We start from the raw sequence: 18,744 nt of genomic DNA on the forward strand, positions 1-18,744 counted from the left end.
AACCACAAAACACTGGGTCAAAGCCCAGGATCATGACAATTTCTCTGTATGAAATAACCAGATAACATCAGCAATATATGTACAAAGTCACCATATGATTGAAATCTATCATGGATTATAACATCATGTAAGATTTAAATTTCCAATTTATCAAATGTCACTTTGCAGCATTAGGGTTACCGTGCAGAAACATCCCACTGTATTCTTTGTCTCCAAAAGGTAACCCTTTTGTTTTTTCTAAAGAGGACTAATAAATGGCAAGAGATTATTGAACATTATTGATTAGATAAGATATTGCTGATTAGACAGGTTGACTGAAGAGGGCAGAGCGAACACACCAAGACAATGGCCTGCAGCCTGGTTCATTAAACACCCATCATTATCCAGTCAGCATAATGTGATTGTAAAGATAATTCAATCATCTTTACAATTGCTGCCAGCAGGAACACACACTTTCCAACAAACTGTGAACTGCTTCTCTCTGTTCTTCCTCTCAGGTCATTAGGGAGTCATGACATCACAGGAGGAGGCATCTTCATTCAGGAGGTTTTTTCAATATGTGGAGGACAGTGGTCTTCGAATATACGATGGTCTGGTGATCCAAAATGCCTCCGACATTGCTAGAGAGAGTGACCGCATTCGCAACCAGACCAACTGGACCTACATGCATGAAAAACACCAGAAGAAAAGACGGCAGGAAGAAAGTATCAAGAGGTAGAAAACATGAAACCTTAACCTGAGATGATGGTGTTTCCTGTAAACTCATCTGAGCTGCAATAGAAAACTCTTCGGATCATTTTATTACCCCTATAATGCTGAATGTGTCGTTGGGGACACAACGTACTTCAAATGTCCACCATTCGCGGACTTACAGCAACAATTACCGCAATATGCCTATGTTGGGTGTGAAGTGCAATTTCTCAGCTTTCAGAAACTTTGAATTTTTCAGATAGGACAAATGGTTGCGTAATTGCAGTAATTCCAAGTGCGTTTGATCAGATGTCTCAGCAGTGACACGCTCGGTGTTAAACACACTGACAAGGAGAGTAAGAAAAAAGAAGACAAATGCACACTCTGCAGATCCTGTCTAGTGTGACCTCACATGGGCATAGATATGGCATCTGCTTCTGGTACACTGGATAATAAATTATATAATTATATATAATTTATATAATTTTATTTTTCCACAACAATCATTGTTTAGAAACTTAAGTCTACAAAGATCAGCTCATATAAATATTTTTTCTTATATCAGGATAATTTTAGTGCTTGAAATGCAAATAAAAGAGCTTACTTTAACACAACACATCACTGCTTTAGAAACACTAAGAGTGGTTTGTATTTGTCTTATAAAATGTTGTGTGATCAGATGATCAATCTAACATGACCTCCCATTGTTCCGTCCAGGATTGGTGAGGATGTTGCTGCAGCCTCAGATGGGGCATACTCTGGGAAACACTTCAGGATGGGTTTCATGACGATGCCAGCTCCACAGGACCGACTGCCCCCACCCAGTCAGGGCTTCACTGTCAGATCCCAGTCCCTCCACTCAGTGGGTGGAGGAGAAGATGAATCCCACCACAGTCGCAAACAGCCCCCACCCAAACCTAAGAGAGATCCCAACACCAAACTGAGCAGCAGCTCCGAAACTGTGGATGGGGGTGGAGTTAGTAGGAGAGACCACCAAGAGACCAAAGAGAAGCCAGAACAGGCTGAAGGTGAGTCACATGTTTCACAGCGATCAGCCACAGTATTAAATCCACATGTCTAAAACAGCAAAGCTGTTTGGCACAACAGAGCATGCAGACAATAATTTTGCTTGCTTAAGCTGCCAGACAGCCAAGGTTTAAAAAAAAATCCATATGCCTAATATGGCAGAAACCATCTGGGTGGCACCAAATCAGACCCACAAAACCTCTCATTATGAACATTGTTCATGACTTCCTATTGGTATATCCAGGGTTGGTGAGCATTCTGCCATGGCCTCACTTCACCACATGTGATTCACTTCACCTGACTTTAGTACTACAAAAGTGTATAAAGTCTTTTCTTAGACCTTCCTTAAATGTAGACAGTGTTGAAAAGCAGAAGAGGTTTTTATGATTTCTATTTCCTGATTTAGTCAGTATGACAGTCATGTATCAGTACTCAGTAATATGATTTCTTCTGTCAGCAATATTACTAAAAAAAAACAAAACAGACTGCCCTAGTTTTTTTTTCTAGTGAATTTGAAGCCTAAATAAATTCCTGTAGGAAGTGATGTGACAGTTGATTTTCTTTCACTGTCTTCATGATCGTTCTGCAGCTCAGTGTTTCCTCCACTCTGAAGATGCGTCCAAGAAGATGCCTCCACCTAAACCTAAGAGGAACCCCAACACTCAGCTCAGCACCTCCTTTGATGAATGCTACATTCGTTACCATGGCAACAAGAAATCGTCCTTGCAGTGGGACAAATCTTCATCCCAAAGTCAGAGTCCAGCATCCAGAGACACAGACGATGAGGAGCCAGTTTACATTGAGATGGTGGGAAACATCCTGCGAGGGTTAAAAGGTCAGGAAGCCGTGGACGATGAGCAGAATGAATCGGTGTACGAGGAGATGAAGTACCCACTGTTGGAGGACTTCCTGCAGGATACACATGCTGCCATCATTGACCCTGAAGCTTGGTCATCCCGTGGCTCACTCTGTGACATCCCTCCACCTTTCCCTAATCTCCTGACTCACCGCCCACCGCTGCTTGTCTTCCCACCCGCCCCCGCTCAGTGCTCCCCAAACTCTGATGAGTCCCCCCTCACCCCTTTGGACGTCACCAGGCTTCCCATGTTAGATAATGTGTCCTATAGCAAGTCAGGTGGTGTTGAACAGCCGCAGAGCTCCACTCACCACCGAAAAGAACGGGATCGGGACATACCCTCCACTCACACCATCACATCTTCAGGTCGCTCCTCAGCTCCGCCTCTCCCCTCCAGCCTCTACAAGTCATCCAGCACCACACACGGTGGTCATGGTTACCCCCGCAGCCAGTCAGCATGCCCATCTCCTGTCAGCATGGGGCGCTCCCTAACGCCTCTGAGCCTGAAGAGGCCACCACCATACGACACTTTGATGGCAGGAGGAAGTATGCCTCGCTCTTCATCTTCATCTTCATCATCCTCACACAGGGCAGGGGAAGGAGGGCCTAAGCTCAGTAACTCCTCCACCCATGGTTCCATGCAAAACGTGTCAATGAGGTCACAAACTCCAACAAGTCCACTGGACGAACTCAACAACCTGTTTACATCAGGTAGACAGGTGATGAAGAGGGGGTCAGGAGGGAGGAAGAGCAGGGAGGGTGAAGGTAAGAAAGTCACCAAGTATTGTATCAATACTATATTATAATACCTGGTCTCTGGAGCTTGAAAAAAGGGCGACTGGACTTCTTTTTGTTTCTTGAAGACGTTTCACATCCCACCCGAAAAGCTTCTTCAGTTCTCAAACCAAAAGGTGGAGAGACCCAGGTATTTAAACCCCAGTGGGCATAGTCCCCTGGAGGTGGCTGTGACCGTATTTTGATCATGTGCATAATCACATGCGCCAATGACCCACGCCTCCTTTCATACCTTTTTTTTTTTTTTTTGCATTTTTGGCCACAGCGGCTTTTATCGACAGTGGAGAAAGACAGGAAATGGGGGAAGATGCAGGGGAAAACAAGCGGGCAAATTGGGACAGGCCGGGATGCGAACCTGCGCCGCCCGCTCCGCAAAGCGACACGTGCATGTGGTTGCCGACCTCACCACCAAGCCACCCAGGCGCCCCATCCCTCTTTTCATACCTTGACGCATGTGATTATGCACATGAACAATAGAGGGTCACAACCACCTACTGGGGAATATGCCCACTGGGGTTTAAATTAGGGATGCGCCGATCCGATATTCAGTATCGGTATCGGTCCGATACTGGCCTAAATTACTGGATCGGATATCGGAAAGAAATGTAATCCGATACATTAAATAACGTTTCACTCACATTAGCTGCATTACAGTGCTCCGTCGTCTTCTTCTTTTTGTGGATTTGCGGTTGACCAAACCACCTTAGAGCTGCATTACCACCTACTGGAATGGAGTGGATCAGCAAATAACCCCCTCAGTTCTCCGTTGTTGCGACGGAATCCCTTTGACACTGAGCGATCATCACTGACATGTTTTTCCGCCTCCACCGCTCTCTGCCTTGTTTGTGTGTTGTGCTCACTGTGCTGAGAATCAGCTGTTATTTTTTTTCTCTACTTCAGCTCCCGGACATACTGCTAGCGAGCGCAGCTATTAGCACTGGTGACTGTCCGGTACCAGAAGAACCCCTTCCCCGTCAAAATATTTTTGATACTTTAATCCCTGATTTGTGACTAAATATAGACCTGCAGTAGAAACGTATTTAGGAGAATGCTTGTGAATATAAAGCATTATAAGATTACGCTCACACAGCTCCCAGTTTTTCAACATAAACACTGATGACGCAACAGCAGCAATCAGCTGATTTACGTGCAGTCTGTCTGCACAAGCGGAAAGAGGCGGAGCCGGCGAGCTCAGATGGAGCAGAAGGAAATGTTTTTCTGGTGTCCAAAAAAAGCCTTTTCGTCCCTGTAACCTCCATTAAACCTTTACTGGGAAACAGCTGGAGGTCCTTCATCAACCACCTGATCAGTAAGTGAAGAAAAGAGAACTTTGCTGCTACTCCATCCACCCTGTTTGTTTCACACAGGGAAAAACTGCACTACGGAAGTTAAAATATGCAGATGAACTGTTAATATGAAAAAAGTATTTCTTATCCAGTTACTTAGGTAATCAATATACAGTGGTGTGAAAAAGTGTTTGCCCCCTGCCTCATTTCCTGTTTTTTTGCATGTTTGTCACACTTAAGTGTTTCGGAACATCAAACCAATTTAAACAATAGTCAAGGACAACACAAGTAAACACAAAATGCAAGTTGTAAATGAAGGTGTTTATTAGTAAAGGTGAAAAAAAATCCAAACCATCATGGCCCTGTGTGAAAAAGTGATTGCCCCCTAAACCTAATAACTGGTTGGGCCACCCTTAGCAGCAACAACTGCAACCAAGCGTCTGCGATAACTTGCAATGAGGCTTTTACAGCGTTCTGGAGGAATTTTGGCCCACTCATCTTTGCAGAATTGTCCTAATTCAGTTACATTAGAGGGTTTTCGAGCATGAACAGCCTTTTTAAGGTCATACCACAACATCTCAATAGGATTCAGGTCAGGACTTTGGCTAGGCCACTCCAAAGTCTTCATTTTGTTTTTCTTCAGCCATTCAGTGGTGGACTTGCTGGTGTGTTTAGGATCATTGTCCTGCTGCAGAACCCAAGTACGTTTAAGCTTGAGTACATGAACAGATGGTCTGACATTCTCCCTCAGGATCTCTTGGTAGACAGCAGAATTCATAGTTCCATTTATCACAGCAAGTCTTCCAGGTCCTGACGCAGCAAAACAGCCCCAGACCATCACACTACCACCACCATATTTTACAGTTGGTATAATGTTCTTTTTCTGAAATGCAGTGTTCCTTTTACGCCAGATGTAATGGGACACACACCTTCCAAAGAGTTCCACTTTTGTGTCATCGGTCCACAGAATGTTGTCCCAAAATTCTTGGGGATCATCAAGATGCGTTTTGGAAAAATTGAGACGAGCTTTAATGTTCTTTTTGCTCAGCAGTGGTTTTCTTCTTGGAACTCTGCCATGCAGGCCATTTTTGCTCAGTCTTTTTCTGATGGTGGAGGCATGAATGCTGACCTTAACTGAGGCAAGTGAGGCCTGCAGTTCTTTGGACGTTGTTGTGGGGTCTTTTGTGACCTCTTGGATGAGTCGTCGCTGCGCCCTTGGGGTAATTTTGGGCGGCCGGCCACTCCTGGGAAGGTTCACCACTGTTCCATGTCTTCGCCATTTGTGGATAATGGCTCTCACTGTGGTTCACTGGATTCCCAAAGCTTTGGAAATGGCTTTATAACCCTTTCCAGACTGATAGATCTCAATTACTTTCTTTCTCAATTGCTCCTGAATTTCTTTGGATCTCGGCATGATGTGAAGCTTTCAAGGATCTTCTGGTGGACCTTACTGTGTCAGGCAGCTCCTATTTAAGTGATGTCTTGATTGGGAACAGGTGTGGCAATAATCAGGCCTAGGTGTGGCTAGGGAAATTGAACTCAGGTGTGAAAAACCACAGTTATAGTATGTTTTAACAAGGGGGGCAATCACTTTTTCACACAGGGCCATGATGGTTTGGATTTTTTTTCACCTTTACTAATAAACACCTTCATTTACAACTTGCATTTTGTGTTTACTTGTGTTGTCCTTGACTATTGTTTAAATTGGTTTGATGTTCCGAAACACTTAAGTGTGACAAACATGCAAAAAAACAGAAAATGAGGCAGGGGGCAAACACTTTTTCACACCACTGTAAATATAATACGCAATTGCTAAAATAATCGATAGTTGCAGCCCTAATGAAATTTGCAACATGCCATAAGCCAATGCATCACCTTCTCACACAGAAGCAACAGGATTCAGGTGATAGTTATTGTTGTAAGTAAGTAAAGTTTATTTATATAGCATTTTTCACAGACAGAAAGACGCTGTACAATAATTAAAACACAATATCACCCCCTCCCCCCCAGGAAAACACTATGTTAAAAACATAATAACATTACCATATTAAAAAGAAAAAGAATAAAAATTAAAAAGTCAAAAACCAGAAAGCCTGGTTAAACAGAAAAGTTTTCAACTATTTTTTAAATGATGCCACAGAGTCAGCTAAATGGAGCTGGAGCGGTAAACAGTTCCAGAGCTTTGGTGTCACTGCCTAAAAAAGCTCTGTCCACCCTGGTCCTTAGTCTTGTATGTGGGACAACTAAAAGTCTTTGACTTTTGTTGTGTGAGAGACTGTTGAGTTCTTTTTTTTTTTTTAATGTTTTTAAATGCCTGGATCAATTTTAAGTATCGGATTTATATCGGTATCGGCCGATATCCAAATGTAAAATATCGGTATCGGTATCGGTATCGGTATCGGACATAAAAAAGTGGTATCGTGCCATCTCTAGTTTAAATACCTGGGTCTTTTGGTTTGAGAACTGAAGAAGCTTTTCGGGTGAGAGGTGAAACATCTTCAAGAAACTTAGCAAAGTCCAGTCGCCCTTTTTTCAAGCTCCAGAGACTACTGTGAGAACCTACACAGACATTATAATACCTGATACACATCTTCCTGCCTCAGTGCTTGTTGTCTTTGGATGGTCATAGGGCCCTTCAGATGTCTCAGTGTACTGGTCATTAGCTCAGCAAAGTTAAATGATGCTCCTAATGTTGATCTGAATGGGTTATTTTTGTTTGGATTATATAACAGAAAGTTGACTGCAGATTGACTGTAGTGTGTTTCTTTACTTCCTCTGCAGCTTGTTCTCACCTCCTCCTTTTGCTGCTGCAGACAAACACCTGATTCTTTCCAACAGGGCTAATAACTTTAGATCAGATCTTTAAATCTTATCAGAGAGGTGATTTCTGTCTCTTAGGTTTGTTTAAGTTCTCCAGGGTCTCATCTTTCTTTGAGGTTCCTTATCTTACAGACAGATTTATGGTTCTGTGTCTCTGATGGGCAAATGACTGATTCTTCATGACTTGCTGAGTTACTGTTGTTGTGCCTCTGTAGGAGACAGCAGGTCCAGACATGACAGTAAAGACAGAGATGGACAGTCGAGTCCAGTTTCCAGCAGGATGGGGAGGTCATCTGTCAGCCCCACCATGATGCTATCAGGAGGAGGAGGTGAGTCAGAAAACAACAACACTGACTTCAGGTTTAAGGAGTTTAAATGTGAAGAGCGGGGAGTCAGTTTCTCCAGTCTGCTGAACTTTGTGTCAGATTTTCTTGAGAGGGAGACCTTTCATACTGTTTTATAATACTCCAACTTTATGATACTATTTCTAGAATCTTTTAGCCATGTGAACTTCAAGTAAATGTCAGGTAAACTTCAGAGGCCTGAGGGGTGTACTACAAAGTGAGATTATTATTAATAGAAATCTGTAGGTATCAAGTCACTGCCCACTGACTAATCATTTCTAAGGTATTTCTAAGGTGGTCAGTATGAGACAGTAGAGTCTAAAGGTTTTTAAAAGCTTCTAAAGAAAGCCTTTAAGTATCAGCAAGAAAATAGATTCTCAGACATACATGGTTAAAAAAAAAATCTCTAAAAAAACAAATATTCCAGCAGACTGATACAGCCAGAGATCCAACTACCAACCTCTCAATGAGTAGGTGGTCTGCTCTACAGCCTGAAATACAGCCACCCCAAACAGTACCTGATATTCCCAGGTGGTCCCCAATCAAAGTACTCAGGCGTGCTCAGGGTGGTATGGCTGTAAACTGTTTAGACAATTTACCAGTACTTGCAGATGTTATATAAGGTTACTTATAAGAAAAAATGAATTGCTGCCCCAGGTGGAAGAGTTTAAGTATCTCAGGGTCTTGTTCACGAATGAGGGGAGCAGGAGACTGAAAGACAGATTGGAGCTGCAGCTGCAGTGATGTGGACACTACACCAGTCCATCTTGGTGGTGAACAGAGAGTTGAGCATAAAATTGAAGCTCTCAATTTACTGGTCTACATCCCTACCATCACCTATGGCCACGAGTTTTAGATAATGACCAAAAGAATAAGATCATGGATGCAAGTGGCAGAAATCAGCTCCCTCTGAAGAGTGCCTGTCCTTGCCTTTAGAGATAGGGTGAGGAGTTCAGTCATTCAAGTGGGGCTCAGAGTAGAGCCACTACTCCTCCACATTGAAAGGAGACCGTTGCAGTGGTTTGGGCATCCAGGAGGAGGCCCCAGGGCAGACCCAAGACACACTCCAGAGATTATATCTCTCAGCTAGCCTGGAAACGCCTCTATATCACCCCAGATAAGCTGGAGGAGGTGGGGAAGAGGGAGGTCTGGGTATCTCTGCTTAGGCTGTTGCCCCCATGATCCAGCCCCAGATAAGTGGAATAGATGGATGGAAATTATACAGTTTTTCCCACAATTTTTGTGGTGAAAAGTTCCATAATGACACAACATATCTGTTATTTAATGAATAAATCCATGTAAAATCACAGACATGTTTTGTGTCATTTTACACTCAAAACATCAATAAAACAATTTTATCTTTAAAATGTTAATTAAATTGTGTTAAACTTGTGACTGCATTTTTATAGTCATGTGTGGGGAAAAATGTATTTTCTGTAAAAATGTAAAAATCACATTTATTCACAGGCACATTTTCCATATTTTACATTAGACATGTTAATTCACTGCTGACATTTCACATATTTAAAAATAACAAAATATTATAGAATTTATAGGAAAAATTCCTACTATTCTGATTTTTTTTTTTTTACAGTGTAGCTTTTTTACAAGGCATATAGAACAATAAAATTGTTATATATGTTTATATCTAATCCTATTTGTACTTCTTGACTTTAAATCACATTTCCATGTAAACTAATCCTTTGTTTGAATTCTCTGTCATATTCTGCTGTGTGGATTGTCAATTTATTTTAGCAAATCCAAAGGCAGGATGGAGGAGACAGGGATTAAACTCAAAGTGAGCTTTTAACGGTGTTATTCCAGGGAATAATCAATGTCCAAAAATCCAAAAGCAGAGAAGGAATAAAGCCAGGGAATCCAAAAACCAGAAATTAATAGGAATGCAAATTCAGGAAGCAAATAGTACACAGAGCTAGAAAATTAACGTGGGCAATGCAACAAGGACCCTCTAGGGGTTAAATACCTGGGATTGTCTATCAGCTGTTTTAGAATTGAAGAAACCTCTTGGATGAGAGGCAAAACATCTTCATGAACCCAAAAGAAATCCAGTCGCCTTCATTTCAAGCACTACAGACCACCAGAGCCTGTAGGACTGAGATACACGCACATTAGGTCATGTCTCTTTGAGTTTACTGATGGAAAATGTTCTGTGTCTGCAGAGCCAAGGTCTGCATGTAAACTTGGCCGTTCAGCCTCAACATCAGGAGTTCCTTCACCAGGTGGGACACCACATCGTCACCTGCATGAGCCGCATCACCTCGCCCTTAGCCAGGTACAGCATGTGTAAAGCACCCATTTACCTGTCTGTTTGTCTGTGTTATATGTTGAGATGATGATGACCTGAAATATTTTTATACAGGATTTAACTGAACAAGAGAAAATAAAACGACTCCAGACTAAAAGAAGCTTTGGTCCATCAGCTGAAGTCTGACGACCTATAAACATGTTTTTTACTCATTCAGGACTTTTTTTTAATCCTTTATGTCAAATATTTAAATCTTTTGCCTTTTTTCTCTTATTTTGAAACTAACAATAAGTAGTTAAATGCCTTAATACTTATAATGTAATTTCTGTAGTGATACATAGTTAAATCCTGATACTAACATTAAATTAACATTAAACTAATATTAAACTACCGTAAGACTGGTCGAACTAACACTGAAATTCATCAGCTATTAAATAAATTTCACAGCATCAAAGATCAAATTAAAACTTCCAATAAACTCTTTACCTGAACATGTTGATAAAACCACACTGACCTCCATCTAACCTTCCCACAATAATAACTTCACCTACTAATATCTTTTCCACCTCTTCAACATGTAAGAAACACTTCAAATCTCTTTATAGAATTTTCTTTTTTGACAATGTGTATGATTATGTTGCATAATTTATAATGAAAAAAAGGTTTTAGTTGTTTCTATAATTATAATATATTTGTTTATAATATGATCAGAATGTGACTGTTAAAATAATCTTAGTACACTAAACCTGTTATAATTTCACACATGTAAACACATCAGTGAAGTCATCATGCTAAAACCTGCAAATTAAAAAAAAATGTTATCCTATTTCATTATGTGTGTCTGTCTGTCTGTGTGTCTATTTGTGTCAGCTTTAAAATTTGAAATTAAAGGATTGTGTGTGACTTTTAATATTGATACAAGATAAGTTTCAGTCTAGATGCTACATCACATGGTAAGGGCCAATCACATGCCAGATTGTGAGTACCCTGCTGTCACTGAACAATCAAAAAACAAATCCTTTTGCATAACAGAAATAAATACACATGCACTGACTTAACCATTTTAAAAGTCTCAGTATAAGGGACAAACACTACAACAAAGACTTAAAGAACACCACAAAAAATACTCAGAATTACCACAAAACACACACACACACACACACACACACACACACACACACAAACCCCACAAAGACACAAACACCAGATACACAAGATCACTACAGAGACAAAAACACCAGAAAAAACAACAAACAGTGGTGGATGCATGAGTGCACAGGGTGATGCTATGCTGTAGTGATGCAAGACCTCAATGTGAATCTCGGAAGTATTGAATATGATGGTGCACTACTGACTACAAACATTTCAGTGATTAGTTTTCAGTAATTGCTTTTCTCCACCAGCTTACTTCTAGACAGCCTACTAGACAGCATATAAGGTAATTAAAAATATTTCTAGGTATTTTTCCAATAATTTCAGTGCTCTAGAGCAGGGATCCTCAAATCCAGGCCTCGAGGACCGGTGTCCTGCATGTTTTAGATGTGTCCCTGATCCAACACACCTGATTCAAATGGCTGAATTACCTCCAGTCAAGTTCTCCAGAGTCCTGCTAATGACTTCTATATTTGACTCAGGTTGAATTTCCAAACTGTGGGTTTTATAGTACCCACAAGGTTGCTGGTGTTGTGCCAAATGGCGATCATCTGCCATAACATGGTTCTGAGGTTTCTATGTGCATTTATGTGTAATGTCTTTGCTTATGTTGGTAAATAGAGTGCAGTTAACATGATTTATGAAGGGCTTATATATAAAATGAAGACCTGCTAGATGCCAGTACGCATATGTGCAACGGCTCTCAGCTCTTCTGTGCTATGCATTTTAGTTTGTCTGTTACTATTGTTTCTTTTGTCACTTTTTAGCAAGCTGTGCCATGCTGTGCTCTTATACAGCAGGCATGACTTAATCACCATAGGTCTTCATCAGCAGGACCGCAACAAAAACTCCAGTAACCGCATAGGAGAAGGACTCTGTATATACAGTGTATCACAAAAGTGAGTACACCCCTCACATTTCTGCAGATATTTAATTATATCTTTTCATGAAACAACACTGCCAAAATGACACTTTGACACAGTGAAAAGTAATCTGTGTGCAGCTTATATAACAGTGTAAATTTATTCTTCCCTCAAAATAACTCAATATACAGCCATTAATGTCTAAACCAGCAGCAACAAAAGTGAGTACACCCCTAAGAGACTACACCCGTAATTGTCTAAATTGAGCACTGCTTATCATTTCTCCTCCAAAATGTCATGTGACTCGTTAGTGTTACTAGGTCTCAGGTGTGCATAGGGAGCAGGTGTGTTCAATTTTGTAGTACAGCTCTCACACTCTCTTATACTGGTCACTGAAAGTTCCAACATGGCACCTCATGGCAAAGAACTCTGAGGATCTTAAAAGACGAATTGCTCTACATGAAGACTGTTATATAAGGTGCACACAAACTACTTTTCATTGTGTCAAAGTGTCATTTTGTCAGTGTTGTCCCATGAAAAGATATACTTAAATATATGCAGAAATGTGAGGGGTGTACTCACTTTTGTGATACACTGTATATAAATAACATCTGGTGCACACAGATCCGAACCACAGACAACTACTGCTCACCAGAGCTGGAAGCTCAGACGGTTACCTGCCGTCCACAACACATTCCTAGTGTTGTGACTAGTCTGCATCTCTTCACTCAATATGAAAACACAGGAGGTCAGGGTTAAGACAAAATGACAAAACAGACACAAGCCCATAGATGCAGAAGAGACAGGGACAAAGGGAACAAGAACATCAAAACAAACTGGGAAATAACAAAACTCAGGGAAAATAAAACTAAACACAAAATGCTGGGCAGACGGCCCAGGACCATGACAATATTGTTGTGATTTCTGCCAGATTTCTGTTTAGAAAGACATTTTTTAATGTCAATGACAGTTTTTACCTTGATAAAAAAATATATATATTAAAGTCACTTTGCCAAAAACTGAGTGCAGTTTGTACCTTATGATAGAAATGCTGTTTCTCACTCAAAATGACTTGATATCATTCATGAGAGATATGTTTGTGTCATGGTTCGGGGTCCTTTGGACCCTGTGTGTTTGGTTTTTTGCTTTATCTTGTCTGTTCTGTTCTGGGTTTCTTTTGGTTGTGGGGTTTTTTGGTTATTTCTAGTTCCTTGTGTTCTCCCAGTATTCTGTGTCAGGTCTGCATCTCTGTTCCCTCGTCTTACTTTCTGTTTTATTTTGATAGTCGTCCAGTCCCTGTCTGTTGTGTTCAGTTTTGCTTCCCCTGGTCTCATCAGTGTTATTAGCATCACCTGTGTTACCACCTGTTTCCACCTCCATCATTAGCACTCGTGTGTATTTAAGTCCTGTGTTTCCAGTGCCTGTTGTCGTGTCGTCGTCTTGTTCTTTGTTCCCTGCTGCATGTATCCTGTTTTGCCTTAGCGCTGTGAATTCAAGTCAAGTTGGTTTCTGTTTGTCCTGAATCTGCCACTGGTTTTGTCCAGCCCTGCTTTCTGTTCTGCCCTCACTAAAATAAAAGCAGAATTGCTATTTTACCGTCTGTCTTGCGTATCCTGCATTGGAGTCCTCTGCCTGCCTGCCACACAGACATTACATGACAGTTTGACATATGTTTCACAGATTATAGGTTAACAAGTCATTTACAGTCATTTAAATACAATCTTTTTTTTTTTTTTAAATACCGGAAATCGGTTTTTGGCAGACGATCATTTTTTGGCACAACACTGGCAGCTGTTGAATGTAACTAATAAAGTAACTTGTAATCTAATTTAGTTACTTCCAAAATTAAGTAATCAGTAAAGTAACTAAGTTACTTTTTTATGGAAGAAATCAGAAATCCGATTACTTTTTCAAGATAACTATGCCATCACCGCTCGCAACAGATGGTTAAGTCCATTTGACTGGCCTCTGCACACAAACCAGCTCCACCCTCAGCCTCCACTTTTGCTCAAACCAGGAAAAACTGGAGCAGCAGACAGGTAACTCAAGAAAACAGGTTAAAAAAATTAATGCAGCTTATAAGTCACTGACAAACCAATGTTAATCACCAGAGTCTTTCAATTGTATGGTTGTAGACAACCATCACAGAAGGAAAAAAAAAAATCAAAGAAACTGTGACTTGGCTTCAGGTCTGCAGCATGAGAGAAAACCTAGTGTTTTCAGCCTTCCCAGAGAGGGCAGAAGAAGACTAAGAAATTGAAATAAGAAAAATAACCTTAACCCTAACTTATCTATTCAAAATATGGATTTATGATGCTTGATGACCCCCTCCTTTTTTCATACCTTCTTCACTTCACTCTCTGATCACTCTGACATCACACTTATAATAGAAGGAGACTTCAACCTGGTGTGTAATCCAGATATTGACAGGTTCAGTACAGCAGTGAGTCAAAGGAACTGGCAGTCTGCAGAAATTATTAAACAATACATGAAGCTTTATACTCATCACAGATTAATCCATTTGATGATGCCATTGAAGGATTTCTTAAGAATATAAATCTGTCAAAATTAATTGAACATGAAACAGCTCTGAATTCAATGAAGTCCTACAGCATTTTCCAAATAACAAAACCCCAGGTCCAGATGTTTTTCCAGCAGAGTTTTACAAAGAATTTTGGCCTGTGCTAGCACCTGATCTTTTCCCCATCTAAGGGAAAAAAGAGTTCTTACACCCTTTTTGTATTTCTGATTTCACATGTGCATTTTCTTAAAACACTTTGCTTTAGTTTCTGTTTTTTAAAAAGCCATAGTTAAAACTTTCTGAATACTGTTTTTTTTTTTTTTATTCAACCATAATAAACGCGTTACCAGTGTGAAAAGCATTATTGCATTAAGTTCTCATTATCCTTTTCTAACAACATTATAAGTTTGACTCTATAAAGTCAGAACATAAAGTAAAACATCACAGGTTTAGAATAGTATTACCCAACTAGCTGTACATCCCTAATAATCACCTAAATTACCCAAAGTCTCTGTCATGTGTGGCATAAAAATGTTTTTATTCATAAAAGAAACAAGAAACTCATGTTTTAACTCATTCAGTATAACCACCCAGTTTTATTTTGCTCATGAATGGATCTACAGCAACTTTTCATCAGTACAGACTATATCCAAAGTAATATGTTTCTTCCCACTAAACCCAAAAGCTTTATAGGAATGAAAGGCCTATGAATTTACTGCTGTTTTAATTCCTTTCACACCAACCATAATGAGCTATGATTGAGTAAGTTAGCCACATATTTTCAGATTCTGCATCAGTTGTAAGTGGATTCTGAAACTAAGTTAAATAAAAATAATGCAGTTGCATGCGGGTTGCAGGCTTCATAGATCTCATTAAGTAGAGGAATACCAGGCTCCTGTAGTTGAAGAAAGAATTTTAAAACATTTTATTTATCAAGATACATTCACACATAATTTTGTTGTGATAAAACAGGAGTCGTACACTTATTTGCTAACCACAACTTTTATCCGTAGTGAACATCACGGAGTTTATCTGTGTAGCAGTTTTTAATGATCAGATACACATGAACAGATCTGTTTAATGTCCCTCTGACACGAAAAGGTGAAAAGAATCGTTAGTTTGGACGTTTTAGGTGGAAAAAAAAAAGATCAGTAATCACAGAAAAGTCCTTTTCTTTTTGGAACAAAAACTATAGCTTTTATCCTGTACACAAACGGTGTATCCATCTTTCCATTTATGAATGTTTATTCCATCACATATCACAAAACAACATGAGACATCAAATGTTTTATATACACAAGCGTATCAAGCAATCAGTTTTTCATGCTGACTCCCTCATGTACATTTTTATACACATCTCACAGGAACTCACCAGTCTAGATCTGTAGTACCGAAATAACTAAAAGAGGGTGAATGGTCACCTGATCTATCCCTAACTATCTGTCTCCCAAATCCAAATTGTGAGATGGGGGCCTTTTGAAGGCTCTTCGTCCTATTCTAAGCATACACATCCTAGGATCCATAAGTAAGCCATCAGTCTGAGGGGGATAATGGTCTATTGGGTTGATTATTCATTACCTTGTATATGTGAAGAAGGATTTTAATTTCTAACACCAGATTTAGCAGGGTACTAATAAAGAGAAGTCTATATGGAGACATATGATCTCAGTAGGTCTTTTACAGTGTAGGTATGAGAAACTGTTATATTTTCATTTTATTAGTGATTTTGTCCATGTTTTCCAACAATAATGTCTGATAATCATTTGTTTTACACTTGCTATGAATCAAACATATGTACCAATGACTATGCATGAATTTACTGTCTGTTTAGACGCGACCAATACAATGTCTGTTTTACCACCACGCCCTCCCATTTCACACACGGTCTTTAAAAGCCGCGGTCAGTTGTTGTAAGGTCATATATTTTCACAACAGACTTTGGGGCAAGAATATGACGTCTTACAACTCTTCTGATCAGACAAACCTCGACGAACACTGTACAAACACTACAGTCGGCGAAAGCTCTGAAGTCTCTGAATATTGCGTCCCTACATCTGAAAAATGGTGTGATAATGATGATGATGGTGACGACACGTCGGTGTGGAGTACCTCACCGCTGCAACCCTGGCCTATCGAGACCAGCCACGATGAGGAAGATCTGTGGCATTTCTACTCCACTTCTCCCGACATCGATGCATCAGAGTGGGCCTGGCCTCCTTTCATCGGTACAGAGAAAGCACCAACCTCTGAGCCCTTATGGGTTAAAGATGATGACGTGCCCTATGTATCTGAATGGTGGACCCCCTCAGACACCGACGCAGTTTGAGACATCTTGTAACATTACAGTAACAAACATTTTACGAGAAAAATTGATTGATTGATGATTGATACGCTTGCGTGTATAAAACATTTGATGTCATTCTGATGCATCAATGTTGGGAGAAGCAGAGTCAAAATTTTATATGTTCATATATGAAAATATAAAGTCTTTATGGATCAACCAGCAGATGAATAGATGGGTAATTATCCATATATACGAACCATCGAGTGTCTGCTCAATACTTTGACAAGTGATAGTGTGCAGATTTGTGTATAAAACCGCAGCTGTCTCATCAGTACTGCATTACAAATTTTTATTTTAAAAACATCTTGTTGCAGACTTTGAGCAACAACAAACAGTGATATGCTACTATGAAAACTACTTAAGTCCACTATAGTGAAATCAAACTAGGTGTGTTTAGTCTGGTTAAATATAGAGAACCTGCGTGTGTGTGAGTTGGAAAAAAAAACATGGTGATGTTGTCATGGTCCAGGGTCCACAGGACCCCGTGTGTTTTTGTTTTGCTTCATTTTGTCTGTTCTGTTTGGGATTTCTTTTGGTTGTGAGGTTTAATTGTTATTTCTAGTCCCTGGTGTTCTCTCTGTATTCTGTGTGAGGTCTGCGTTTCTGTTCCATCGTGTTACTTCCTGTTTTATTTTGATAGTTGTCCAGTCCCAGTCTCTTGTGTTTAGTTTTGCTTCCCCTGGTCTAGTCAGTATTATCAGCGTCACCTGTGTTACCACCTGTTTCCACCTCCCTCATTAGCCCTCCTGTGTATTTAAGTCTTGTGTTTCCAGTGCCTTTTGTCGCGTCGTGGTCCCGTTTTCGTCTCCTGCTGTGTGTCTTGTTTCGCCTCGTATTTAGCCTGGTATTTTTGCTCGGTGTTTTGCCACTAGCTCTGCCTAGTCCGGCCTTTTGTTGTGCACCTGAAAATAAAGTTGAATTACCTTTTACCTGTGCCTGGCGTGTCCTGCATTGGGGTCCTCCTTCCTGCCTGCCTCACAGACGTTACATGACAGATGTAGCACGAACCACACTTTCTTTGTGCTGTTTTGTAAACAAAGGTTAAAGAGACAGATACAATAACACATTATGATCATGTCTTATATTATTTGGCATCAGTTAATCTGTGTATGGACAACAAGATTTTTGGGGTGAAGCAGGGAAACGGCTGCAGCGATGTCCTAAAAGCTGATTCAACGACCGCTTTGTTTAGGACCGTCTGAACTGTCGCATTTTAAGAAAAGACGGAGGTGGTTGTGACTTTAGTGGAGGGTCCCATCAAAAGGTCTTATAGGTTTTATGACACTCGTGTGTGCATGTGATACGTTTTGTTTTTCTGTTAAGCCCTATACACATATGTCCTCCTAAAAGTGTTATGCTTAGGAAACCTGAATTAAAAAATTACACGTGCGTTGTAAGTTGCCTGTGTTTGTTAGGTTACATCTCTCCTCTAACTATACGCTGTATTTTCAAAACACGGTCGCAGGGTATGACGTTATAACTGTGCGCAGGTGCTGCATGAGTCTTAGGCCACATCTTCTCTTAAAAACGAGTGTAGACTCAAATACTCAGGCTGATGTTACAAAGATCAAATCTGTAATCAGTTTGGCATTATTTACATAGAGATGTTCTTCATCTATTTGGGCCACATAAAGTTGTGAGGACAACTCAGTTTCTACAGACTCAGCCCACTCACTCTGTTCTTTTCAGCTCTTTAAACAAGTCGCACTGTGAGAGTAGGGATAGGTTTTTTTATTGGATCCATTCTACAGCAAAACATGTGGAAATATTGCAGTTTGAAC

At 40.3% G+C, this 18,744-nt stretch overlaps 1 protein-coding gene across 2 annotated transcripts in view; it reads left to right on the top strand.

The window, feature by feature from the left end:
* Positions 1 to 18,744, top strand: part of nyap2a (neuronal tyrosine-phosphorylated phosphoinositide-3-kinase adaptor 2a) — a 55,273-nt gene that overhangs the window by 30,067 nt on the left and 6,462 nt on the right. Inside the window, exons 2-7 of one of the 2 annotated variants that reach the window (XM_030743583.1) lie at positions 498 to 714; positions 1,408 to 1,718; positions 2,306 to 3,337; positions 7,689 to 7,802; positions 9,998 to 10,110; positions 10,198 to 10,346. In XM_030743583.1, the coding sequence (XP_030599443.1) occupies positions 512 to 714; positions 1,408 to 1,718; positions 2,306 to 3,337; positions 7,689 to 7,802; positions 9,998 to 10,110; positions 10,198 to 10,269 (1,845 nt within the window). In that variant the 5' untranslated portion in view covers positions 498 to 511 and the 3' untranslated portion in view covers positions 10,270 to 10,346. Of the gene's footprint in view, positions 1 to 497; positions 715 to 1,407; positions 1,719 to 2,305; positions 3,338 to 7,688; positions 7,803 to 9,997; positions 10,111 to 10,197; positions 10,347 to 18,744 lie in introns of those variants that run through there. The other variant, XM_030743584.1, reaches the window with a different exon arrangement.

Source organism: Archocentrus centrarchus, chromosome 13 (genome assembly GCF_007364275.1).
Source record: "Archocentrus centrarchus isolate MPI-CPG fArcCen1 chromosome 13, fArcCen1, whole genome shotgun sequence".
In the NCBI taxonomy this organism is placed as follows: domain Eukaryota; kingdom Metazoa; phylum Chordata; class Actinopteri; order Cichliformes; family Cichlidae; genus Archocentrus; species Archocentrus centrarchus.